The sequence below is a fragment of the Varanus komodoensis genome, unplaced genomic scaffold (genome assembly GCF_004798865.1).
Source record: "Varanus komodoensis strain SLA01 unplaced genomic scaffold, ASM479886v1 scaffold10, whole genome shotgun sequence".
Classification (NCBI taxonomy): Eukaryota; Metazoa; Chordata; class Lepidosauria; order Squamata; family Varanidae; genus Varanus; species Varanus komodoensis.
In genome coordinates this window covers 37,335,620-37,347,719 of record NW_025335269.1, presented here as the reverse complement: position 1 = coordinate 37,347,719, position 12,100 = coordinate 37,335,620, and the positions used below count along the sequence as shown (strand labels likewise).

General features: G+C 39.2%; 1 protein-coding gene across 1 annotated transcript in view; it reads right to left on the bottom strand.

Annotated features, from left to right (window-relative positions):
- Window positions 1-12,100, bottom strand: part of DLGAP2 (DLG associated protein 2) — a 377,632-nt gene that overhangs the window by 16,975 nt on the left and 348,557 nt on the right. The window contains exons 9-10 of the mRNA XM_044419196.1: window positions 4,944-5,029; window positions 3,965-4,380 (exon numbers count right to left, since the gene is read on the bottom strand). Coding sequence (XP_044275131.1) covers window positions 3,965-4,380; window positions 4,944-5,029 — 502 coding nt within the window. The remainder of the gene's footprint in view (window positions 1-3,964; window positions 4,381-4,943; window positions 5,030-12,100) is intronic.

Here is a 12,100-nt window from a genome sequence, read left to right as displayed (position 1 = left end):
TAGGAGTTCGGCAAGGCTGTATACTGTTGCCCTGCCTATTTAACTTATATGCAGAGCACATCATGAGAAAGGAGGGGCTAGATGAATCACCAGTTGGAATTAGGATTGCTGGGAGAAATATCAACAACCTCAGATATGCAGATGATGCCACTCTAATGGCAGAAAGTGAAGAGGAACTAAACAGCCTCTTGATGCAGGTGAAGGAGGAGAGTGCAAAAGTTGGCTTGAAACTCAACATTAAGAAAACTAAGATCATGGCATCCGGTCCTCTCACTTCCTGGCAAATAGATGGGGAAGAAATGGCGGTAGTGACAGATTTTATTTTCCTGAGCTCCAAGATCACCGCAGACAGGGACTGCAGCCAAGAAATTAAAAGACGCTTGCTCCTGGGGAGGAAAGCTATGACAAATCTAGACAGCATACTAAAAAGCAGAGACATCACTCTGCCAACAAAAGTGCGTATTGTCAAGGCTATGGTTTTCCCAGTTGCAATGTATGGCTGTGAAAGCTGGACCATAAGGATTGAGGCCTTTGAATTGTGGTGCTGGAGGAGACTCCTGCGAGTCCCTTGGACCGCAAGGCAATCAATCCGGTCAGTCCTAGAGGAGATCAACCTTGACTGCTCTTTAGAAGGCCAGATACTGAAGATGAAACTCAAATATTTTGGTCACCTAATGAGAAGGACTCCCTGGAGAAGAGCCTAATGCTGGAAAGAATAGATGGCAAAAGAAGAAGGGGATGGCAGAGGATGAGGTGGCTAGATGGAGTCACTGAAGCAGTTGGTGTGAGCTTAAGTGGACTCTGGGGGATGGTGGAGGACAGGAAGGCCTGGAGGAACGTTGTCCATGGGGTCATGATGGGTTGGACACGACTAGCTACAACAACAAAACATGGCGGCTATTGGTAATTATTATCTGTGCTAGTCAAGTGAAAATGACTTGTACAGAACCAGAATACCTCATTCACCAGGAACAAATACTAAGGCACTGTTATAATCACCATGTTTGTGAATGGCCCAGAGGTGTCTGGTAAGTTAATATCAGGTCCATAAAGCTGTACTGGATGGTTCTTTAGTCTGATCCAGCCAAAGTATTCTCTGAGGTATGAATAGTGTCTGCTGCGAGACTGACAATGCTTCCACTTCCAACATCCTGGATATACATTTTGGAAATCCACTCAACCCTTGCCAAAAAATACCATGAGATGTTAATGTCCTGTGCCTCACAATATGGTACCTTAAATGCCCAACTGTTCAAGGAATTGTGAGCCACACTTATCACCCAAATGACTTAGACCACAGTGAGTCAAATGTTGTGAGTTTCAAAAATTTTGGAAACTATTGGCTTCAAATAATGCATAACATATGTTCATGACCAAAGGTGAATTAACTACACAATGCAGAGAAAGCTTCACTGGTGTCACTGGGACACATGTATGGAACTTTGGAAACTCATTCGGTGGTTTTGCATGTGATGACAACCCATCATGGTAAATCATCATGATGGGTTGCCATTAATGAGCCTGAAAGGTTCAGATTCATCAGGGTTGCTTTACATCCTACCCACACCTGCTTTTCTCTCAATCCCTGCTGGAGGTATTCCAGCACATAACACAGGGAGGAATAAGACTCCCGCCTTTGACAGGCATGAACCCAGTCATTGTACAAATCTGCATTCACAGAGAGCAGCCTGGTCTTCCAAAACATATTTCTGCTTTGACTAAACTGTTATTGGTAGGAATAAATCATAGAAAGGAAACAGCATCAAAGTACTATCCTGTAAATATAATCTAGTTATATCTTTGAGAAGATCTGCTTAGGCTACATTAATATATAGAGATGAGCAAGAACTGACATTTTAAATATACAGATTCCCCTGTAAAACCTACTGGAAACTGTATTTCACCATAGAAAATGGAGGCAGTTGGACAGAGTTGCCTCAAGCCAAAATAACTTGCTTTCATCAAGGAATATTCATATCATGTATGTCGATCAGGATGCATTTCAAGCTGTGACAAAATCCAGAGTCTGTCATAGCAAATGACAATAAAGGGACTACAATATATCTCTTAGCCTTTAAGATGTTACAAGACTCTTTGTTATTTTGGGCTAGGATATAACTGTCATATCCTGGTACAAATGTATCAGACCATATGTGATAAAAAAAACCCTTCCCCCAAGGAAAACAAGTTTTTCATCTGATAGATTTAACAAGCTTAAATGAATTCAGCTGCTGCATCAATTTATTTCCCTACAGATGAGTTTACAGTTTCTTTAATAAGTCTTGCTTCTGAGATAATAATTTTCTGAACTTCAGCGGCAGTTCAATGTACATTTTATTGGTAGTGAGCCACACTGAACACAATGGGAGTCAAGTCTAAGTAAACATGGACAGGGTTACATTGCAGAACAGCAATGGAATTCTTATGTTTTCTGGTTATATGTGGCAGACGTTATTGTATGCAACATCACAAGAAAGCAAAACTCCCTGGAGAAGATGAAAATGCTAGGGAAAGTCAAAGGCAGAAGACCAACTATGAGATGCATCCATTCCATAAAGGAAGCCACAGTCTTGAGTTTATAAAAGCTGAGCAAGGTGGTCATAGACAGGATGTTTTGGAAGGCATTCATTCATAGGGTCGCCATAAATTGGAGATGACTTGAAAGCATGTAACAGCAACAATATTACAGAACAGAAGTAATGCAAATACCCACATACAAAAGGAAAAAAATAGATAGTTCAACTGAAACTAGATTAGGGTTGAGCAGATTTCCATAGCTCCATTGATTTGCCCAAAATTCTTATATTCTTTGGGTTATGCTCTACTGATCTTCAGGCAAGTACTGAAATTTTTGGAATGCTGATAACAGATTCTGCACATGAGTCCTCACAGCCTAATAGTTAATTAAAAAGATAAAATTAATAACCATTTCCCTAAGATACCTTTTCTTAAAATATGTTGTAATTATTGCATTCCTTCAGGAAGTAAAATAAGCAAACAAACTACATCAATTCTGGATGTCTTTTAGTAATTTTAAAAATGGTGAGAGAACATTTTTTTCTTGCGGACTGATTGTGTTTTTTAAAAAACCAAAGTAATAAGAAATGATTATGGGTCACTGCAAATTTCAGAGCACATCTTGGTGGAATCTAACTTCACAAGTTTTGACTAGGCTTGCATGTTGACCAATGGATTGCATCCAAAAGTTTTTCCACTGATGGAGGAAACTCCTTGCATAAAGGAGTTTTCCCACAGCTTTTAGGAGCAAGACTGTTAGAAACATGTTCTCATTTCCTGTACTTTTCCTTTGGAGCCTGGTGCCCTGTGAGGTTTTACATGGAAAGAGTGGAGACCAATATTACCTGTGAAATTGACCCCCTTATAGACAACTCAACATTTGCTGTTTTCCCAGCACAAAGCAGAACCTGTTCCTTTTTTAAAAAACTAGATGCTACATCAGTGAAGCTAACATTAAAAGAAAGAAAAAAGGAAGAAAAAAAATCTAAAACTTCACACACCATATTCTATTTCTATCTCACCTAGATCAGGTAATCGTATTTTATATTTGTTAGGATTATATATGATTCTTCTTTATATTCAAAAATCACTGGTGTGTGCTTTATATTAATTAACTATTTTACACTGATACCTCATTGAATTACAATTTCCACAGTCCTAAGATATATATTTGCAGGCAAGAGGAATCCTGGAAAGGTGCATCATGTTGGTGCACACAGATTTCGATGCCTCAGATAATATCCCTTACTAGAAGCTTACTCTTTTTACTCCAGCTACAAAATAAAATGCATTTACTTTAATAAGCATCATCTTAGCTGATGTCTTACCTAGTTAGCATAGCGACAATATAAAAACTATACATATATTAAATATTTTATAAATTTTAAATAAGATGTTTGAAATAAAATTAAAAATGGAGGCTTGAGATATATAGGCATGTTCTTACTTTCTTCAGAAAGATCATTTTCTTCTGCTTCTCTCTCCATCTCTTTACACCAACCTTCCATCCTCTTAGTCTCAGTATGTAGTAACTTCATAAACCAAGACCCGTCTCTTCGACATGGAGACATCCGTCCAGTTTCAACTGCCTCAATAGCTGGTTCTAGCCAGGGCTCAGGTGGTGGGAGGTTGGAGGTGTCTACCGGGGTCCTATAATCTTCTCTGTAACTGAACAGGCCCTGTGTCCGTACAGTTCTTACTGCACCATACTGAGTGGGGGTGCTGGGTTCCGAATGCCGTTGGAAAGAGCCACCAAACTGAAGTCCTTTATCTTCCATTGTTATGTGTCCTGGAAATCCTTCAAGTTCTAGGTCCGCTTGAACAGCGGCTGTGACACTGTTCGAGCGCTTAAACCGTCCATGCCTATGGAGGAATGGAAAAGAACATATACATTCATATGTTGACAAAAATATTCTATAGACAATGATTCATTCTGCTCTGTGGCCATTCTGGCTGACTGCTGCTGTTGATAATTCAGAAATGTTAATAAAAATAAACATGATGACTTGAATGAAGCAGAAGGATGAAGCACAGCCCACACAGGACAGACTGTTACTATTGATCCAAAGAAAGATATGAATGAAAATCATTGAAATCACACTCGGAAGCATATATTGATTTGTTCCCACAGTATCGCCCCCCGCCCGCCCAAATCATTTTGAAGTGACCTGGAATATCTTGCAAATGCTGCAGTTATTCATGCTGTCACTGAAGTAAATAAAGTCAAATAAATGAAATATAAATCTTTGGCTAAAATAAGGGGTGGGGTGGAAAAAGGTTGTGCATGGTCTGCAGCAATTCAAGACAAACATTAGAATACACACATGTCTGTGCATGAGCGTACATACATCATACCATATGTACACACACAGAGAAACACAGACAAAGTTTTGGGCGGCGGGGGGGGGTGACTTTGTCTGACATACCGTTTATCATCCTCCACTTGCACTCCAACTGAATGATATTCCCGTAAGCCTCTGCTCTCCGTATCTGAATCAGTGGCTGTTTCCACCTAGTTCAACACAAAAGATAAATCTGCAGAAGTGAACAGTGAAGATCCAGATAATTACTACTCCACAGAATTAAATTAATGTTATATTGTCTCCTTGTGTCTAGCTATCTAGGCACAAGCATTTTTATTGATAAGGGTGTTATGTCAATTTCCATGCAAATTACTGGCAAGGAGGTGCACCTAAGGCTGCTGTATCCAGATTTCCCCCTCAGTGAATGGAAGGGCTGCTTCGGTTTGCAGAGAGAAATGTGATCCTTTGGAGGCTTTCCACCAGCAAAAGGGAGTAGGACAGCATTTTTATTTTCTGATTCCTTTTTCTCCCTGAAGCTTCCAGTTCTATCTCCTGAGTCCGCCTGCCTCCTGTAATAGTGTGGGAGCTGGCTCTGGAGCCTGAATGGGGAAGGGGAAGTTGAAGAAAATATCGAGTCCACCCACTTTCTCCAGGAGCATCAGAACCACTGAGGTCAAGTTTGGATCCAACTCATGGTTTCCACTCACATGGCAAAAACCTACATATGTACAACCTGTCCATGTACAGGATCTGTGCACACAAAGCCCATGAACACATGGAGGTCAGTAGAGAGGAGAGCAGAGAGGATCTGCCAGAAACCTCATCACCACAGGAATTTCCAGCATTGAAGTAGCTGATTAAAATTGAATTTTAATTAATATTTCAAAAGTTCTGAATGTTAAATTCTTGGTGCCAGAAAACCAATACAAGAGACATAGTTATCATTTTGTGCAGCTTGCCAATGCTGACACCGACTAAATACCCCAGTGATTACTTCCACATTTTAATACCTTTCATTTGCTTGCCAGGCCTGGAAGCAGAAACCAATGCCAAATGAGGATTTTCTATGCAATTTGGCAAAGCAAATATTTTAATGCCAAGTTCAGAAAAATAAATCTGGGCAGTGAAGAGGGAAGAACAAAATCCAAACAAACAAACAAACAATGGAAATAGGAGCTTTTACTTTCCACGTAGAAAGAGGTGAGGTTTTACTTTGTATGAACACAGGGGAAAAATCATGATCAATTCTGCAATAACAATAGTATAAAATAACACTTCAGAGTGTCCGAATCAAAGTAGTTCAGATCACATCTATTTTACAGTTGGATCGTGCTATTCCCCTAGATGCTGTGTTCAGTAAACTGTTAATCTGGATTAGGGAGTTACTGTCATGATCTCTATCGAAGGAATCAAAGGCTTTTTAAAATCTACAAATGCTATACAACTTATTTACAATTCCATACTTGTTCAGTACATAATATGCAAGGTCAAAACAATTATCTGCAGCAGAGTAGTCTGAATTAAACAAATGTGTGCTGAAAATTTCTTCCACCATTTGGGTCCTTTGCCTTCTACTTGACAGAAAATCACTTGCTTTGGGGAAAACAAGTCCAAAGGAGAGGAAAATTTCAGAGAAATTCTGATTGGATGCCCTCACTTGCAAGGTGGCTGAGGGGAGCGTGTCAGTGCCGTGTCTTTCAATGTACAGGCATCTCTCCAGTGGTCTGCAGTTCAGTCAAAATCCAGGGGCAGATATCTTAAGGTAACTCCCCACTTGGGGCTTTTCCAGATCAGGAGGCATGATTAGCTGAGGAGACTACAGAGTGATAGAGGGGCGTGCAGGAGTAGGGAAACGAGAAGCACCCAGCACACTCAGCACCTTGCAAGGAAAAGGTAAGCACTGAAAGGAGGCCTGAAGTTGCCTGAGAAGGAGGCAACATACCAGTTGCCCCTTCATAGCAGAAAAAAACTGTTGGGAGCCTGGAGGACAGGTTTTGGTGCAGATCTGATACGACTTCCCTAGAGATAGTCACAGCACTGCCCCCACCTCTCACGCACTACAGAACATGCAGGGAAGGAGGGGAGGAGGCATCTACATTAGGTACAACTACCAGAAATTTAGCATTAGGAAGATAATAATCCTGAAGAATAACCAGACTGGATCCAAATTCCTCAGAAGCCATTTGACAAGAAATTTGAGAGATTTTTTTTCTTACACCAAAACAGAAGTCCAGTGAAGAATTTAATGCACCATTTTTTGTGGTGGATACCTTCAACATATCTCCCCTACTTTCTGCACCATGCAATGCCCTGAAGTAACGGTACAAAATGATGACCAACCTGCCAACACAAACCCTTGGAGAGAAAAGTAAGAAGCTGTGCTACACTCATTATTAATGGTGAGCCCTACCTCCAAAAACAGTATGGGAAATTCATTTCCCTGTGCCCCCCCTTTTTTCTGTCACAAATTTGGGAAGCCATCTGCACACAGGCTTATTTGAAATCTTTCTGGTGTATCAGTCCCCCTTCCCCTCCACAATTTGTAATCACACTTCAAATTCATATAATAATTACTTGGCATAAAATTTAGCCAAAACATTCATTAGGCATTTCTAAAACTAGAATACAGGTGGTGGATCCTTCTCTTATGGGTAGGAAGAGAACGGAATGGCATTGGAGGCTGTAATTTATGCCTGTCCATCTTATCCATGGATTCAGCCAAAAAAACTGTATCTGAAACTTTACCTTTATAAGAAAGGCATGCATATATTTGACATATTGTACAGTAGAGATTATTGTTACTATCTGGCTGGCTGACCTTCCCCTTACAATCTCCTGTTAGCTCCTGAGATGGAGCTGTGAAGTGAGGGAAACCTTTCTCCCTAGCACAGAGTTAGGCGAAAGCCTGGCTATGGTGAAAGAAAGGATGCGGCTACAGAAATATCTGACTACGTGAAAAAGGAGAATGGATGGGTGTTCCTTTGCATTATTATGGTATATTACAGCCTTTCCCAAATTAGTGCACTCCATACATTTTGGGGTTCAACTTCAAGAATTCCCACTGATACTGGACAGTGCAACGATAAAAGAAAGGTGTATACATATTTTTCCTGGAAATCCACTATATTCTATTTCTGCTAGTATGAAAGATTACCAACACAGTTATTTAACACCATTAAGACAGGGAAAACATACTGTGAATGATCAGACTTATAAAGGTGACACGGTACCATAATAATACATTTAATGTATTGTTGGTAGAATTGTAATAATATATCTGTCCTTTGGCAAGATTATTAAAAGGGGTTCATGAACTGACAGGATATAATTTATCATTGGAAGCTTTAATCATTTTGCTTGGTTCCTAGGGAAAAAAAAAATCTGAAAATGCATTATTGACCCCAGCTAATATGAAAATGAAGCAAGATAGAAATCTCAGGAAAGAATGTCGTGTTTATAATTTTTACACTGGTAATATCTTCCTTAAGCAATGTTCAGAGAATGTTTTCTCCTCACATTAATCCCGGTAGACACATCTTGATGAGGGAGAATGACATAACTAAGGCTACTCAGTGGGTTTCACACTGAAGACCAGCACTTGGATTTCTTGTGTCCAAACTGATATACTTCGACACCTTAGGTAGCTGAACTGGTAGCTGAATGAACTAATACATTCACTATTTAGTTAACAAATTAAGAAATAAAGTAAGAAAATGTAAGGGATGACAAAGTTCTAATTAGCTGTGAAAAAAAAATTTCATCCCATTGGATCAGATCCGTCAAAAATGCACCTTATTATCCACCTTGTAACTTTACAAAATAACTTTATTGGTAATGACATGCTCATGAATATAATAAACTGAATATGTATCTAAATATTAATCTGATACCAGTACCAATGGCTTGATCTCTCTTCTTGTAAAGGTATTGTGCAGTTGATTCCTTGCTACCCTACCCATTTGAGCCACACTCAGAATAAGAGTGTCTGCCAAAGCTTTGTCCAACCAGTTGTCCTGCAGATTTTAGGGCTCCTATCAGTCCCAGACAACATGGATGGAAGTTATAGTCCAGAAATTGTGAAGAGTAAATTAGCTTTCCTCAACCTGGTTTATTTTGAATTCAAAATTCAAAATCATGATGACTTTTAAACAGTCTCATACCACACGAGCCTTAGGCATGCTGTGGCAAACTCAAATGGCAAAGTAGTGGTATGAATCCATCCTTTGTCCTTGATATTGCTCAGATCATTATCAAGTGGAATAAAATAAGGAAGCATTCAATGCAGCTTGTTGTTTTGCATAGAGCAAACTTCCATATGCAAAGATCTCTAGTTTTAAAAGACCATGGAAGCACTGGTTCGTTAAATTATGGAATATACATGCACACAGCAAGAACCCGTATCTGCTAGTTCAGTTACCACTTTTTTACTTAACCATGGTTGACCTCAGTTCAAAAGAGAAGTCATATAGTGAAGGTGTAAAATTTAATCATATAGTGCCAAAGAGAAGATGGAAAGTGCTTCTTTTAAGTGAAAATTCTTGATGTAACTCTAAGGTTGCTAGGATGTATGGAAAGAGCAAACCTTCTATCCATGAAATGGTGAAAAAAAGAAATGTATACACACAGTATATAGTGTATACCGATGCCTGTAATTTTCAGGCATCTGCTGGGAGGCTCGGAACCTACTCCTGTTGATATGGGGCCCTGCTGGCTGTGTGTGTGTGTGTGTGTGTGTGTGTGTGTGTGAGAGAGAGTTATTATGAAATATTAAGGTCACGGACCATGGCAGCAACAAAAGCTATTCCCAACTTTATATGACAGCTGCAAAGTCAGAAGCAACATTTCCTAGAATAAATGCGTATGATGTAAAGGAGAGATGCACAACCATTAAACACATGCAGTTCATATGCACCTAGAGCAATAGCGGCTCCCTTTTACACGTCCTGTTTAGAGATCTGTGTACCCCTTCGTATACTGAAACCCTGTTGTGGGGAAACACAGTGGTTTCTAGCTGCCAGATAATTTGAGAAGTTTATCTGAGATAAATTTGAAATTAAACAGAAAATAGGGATTGTGGAGAAAAAGCTCAGTTAGTTAATGTGTAGCTTGGATTCGGAGGAGGTTCTTTGACTTGAATACAGAATGCATGATTGTTTATTGCTCCAAAAATCTTGGTTCTGGAACTGCTCTGTATGAAATTCCTAATAGATAGAGTAGGCGATTTTCACCTGCAGCACCAAAAAGTTAAAATGCACAGCATCACATCAGCTTATTGGCATAGTTTAAGCTGCATATCGCATATTGCAACTGTTGGTTTAGAAGCTGGCATATGACTTTTTAAATAATCTGTAATTAACACTTCTGCTACAAATGGAAATACAGATGCACTGCAGTGTCACTGCACAGTTCTCTGATAAGAAGCTAGTGATATTATTAATCTGATAATTATGTAAATAAAGCCATTTTCTCAGGTGTTTTAAATGCAGTCTTCATTGGAGACCAACCAGGTTTATGATAAAGATGATTTGTATATTGTAAACATTAAAAGTCACACTTTGTTTATTTATTGTAACCATGGCAGTAGCTATGGCAAAATATATTTTCTTTCACAAGTGGCACAGCTATAAAGGGTTTGAACTGCACAAGTTATTTATGTGTAATTAAATAATATAGCTGATTTTATATATTTAGTTTTGTAAGTGCTGTATTCTCACAGGGATTCCCCCATGGAATGGCTGTAAGTCTTTGTCCTACTACAAACATTCCTTTCCTTTCCTTTTTTAAATCTATACCTTTTGCAAATAATGTTTGCAATTTGCTGCACTTGAAAGCAAGCCAAAGGGGCTGAACATCAGATGCTTTGTTGCTATAGAGATTCAACTCTATTTGTGTAAACTGCTGGACAAATATATTTACAGATTTTGTAAGTCCACAAAACCAAATCAGCTAATAGAAAGACAGATATTGCTCTTGCAAAAAGCATCACATTAAAAGGTGTGTTGAGGGGGGAGAAAAAGTATTAAATTATGACACAAGAACATCTTTATTGTGTAAAAAGCAATGGGCAGGAGGTATTGGTCTGATCACAGTTTTGGACCCAGGAACCACACAAAACATGAGAACGGCCATCAGCATCTTCCCTGTTTGAGGAAGGAAGTCTCAATGGGAACGAATGTACTGTCTGAAAATCCAAAGTATCAAACAGTCTTCTGAGCTTTTCATGATTTTCTGTCAAAGCACTCCTTCTTTAAAAACAAAAAATGAAACTCCATTGCAGGCTACTGCAGCATGAATCGTTACAGCTCCACGCTTAATTACTGCCTAAGCATACAGGAAATAGCTGACCTGACCATTTTATGTTTATGCTAAATTGCACTCCATACATTAGTTGTAGCAAAGTCACCTCACCGAGGTAAAGAGATAGATTTCTATCTAAACCCAGTGGCATTTTATAGGCCTAGGACTTTGGCTAAAATGAACCCCTGGAACGTTTAGTGCAAAACTGCTTTTAGAAGATCTCTTTTAAATGAGACATATATAATCATGGTGCTTTCATGGCATCTCTTTAAATCCGGCAATAATTATTGTTGGCAGAATGGCTTTTGTTTAAAAGGGACAGTTGTTCACTTAATGAGCATGGGTTTTCATCAGGGCAACCACCTCTCTCCATTCCATAAGACAAAGCAAAGATGCTTGAACTATCCGGAGAGCTGCATGCAAATTCAGCATTCACCATGCTGCCATATTGCCATGAGAAACAAAATAAAACCTGAAGGAGCTTAACCTGTATCTAATATTTTGGGTGCATGTTTATTTTGCAGAATCAAGGGCTATCCCCCTTTTCCTTCTTCTGAAGACCTCGAATCTTTACGTAGGTAACCCGGATGGTCTTTAATTTATTAATTATTTTCTATAGCCTTTCAGTGACCAATCAGCTGAAACCATACAGCTGCTTTGTAAACGTCCTTTATGTTCTAGAATGTGGATTAACATGTTCAGTTCCTGGAATGAACCCATATCCTTAGGTATACATAGGTCTTGAGTGTTGCCACATCTGTAGCCAAACCTTCCTTCACAGAAATACTGAGGTTAGAAGGTGAAGACATTGCAATGTGGTGTTGCAGGTCCTACTATATAAGGAACTGAGTACTATAAGTGGGATCCAACTTTTAGTAAGAACGCCATTCCCTAGGTTTAGCACACTCAGTGAATCAGCCCTGAATCTAGCACATTACTATTTTGTGCTGAATAGCATCCTGAGCCTTAATTCAAGCATGCAA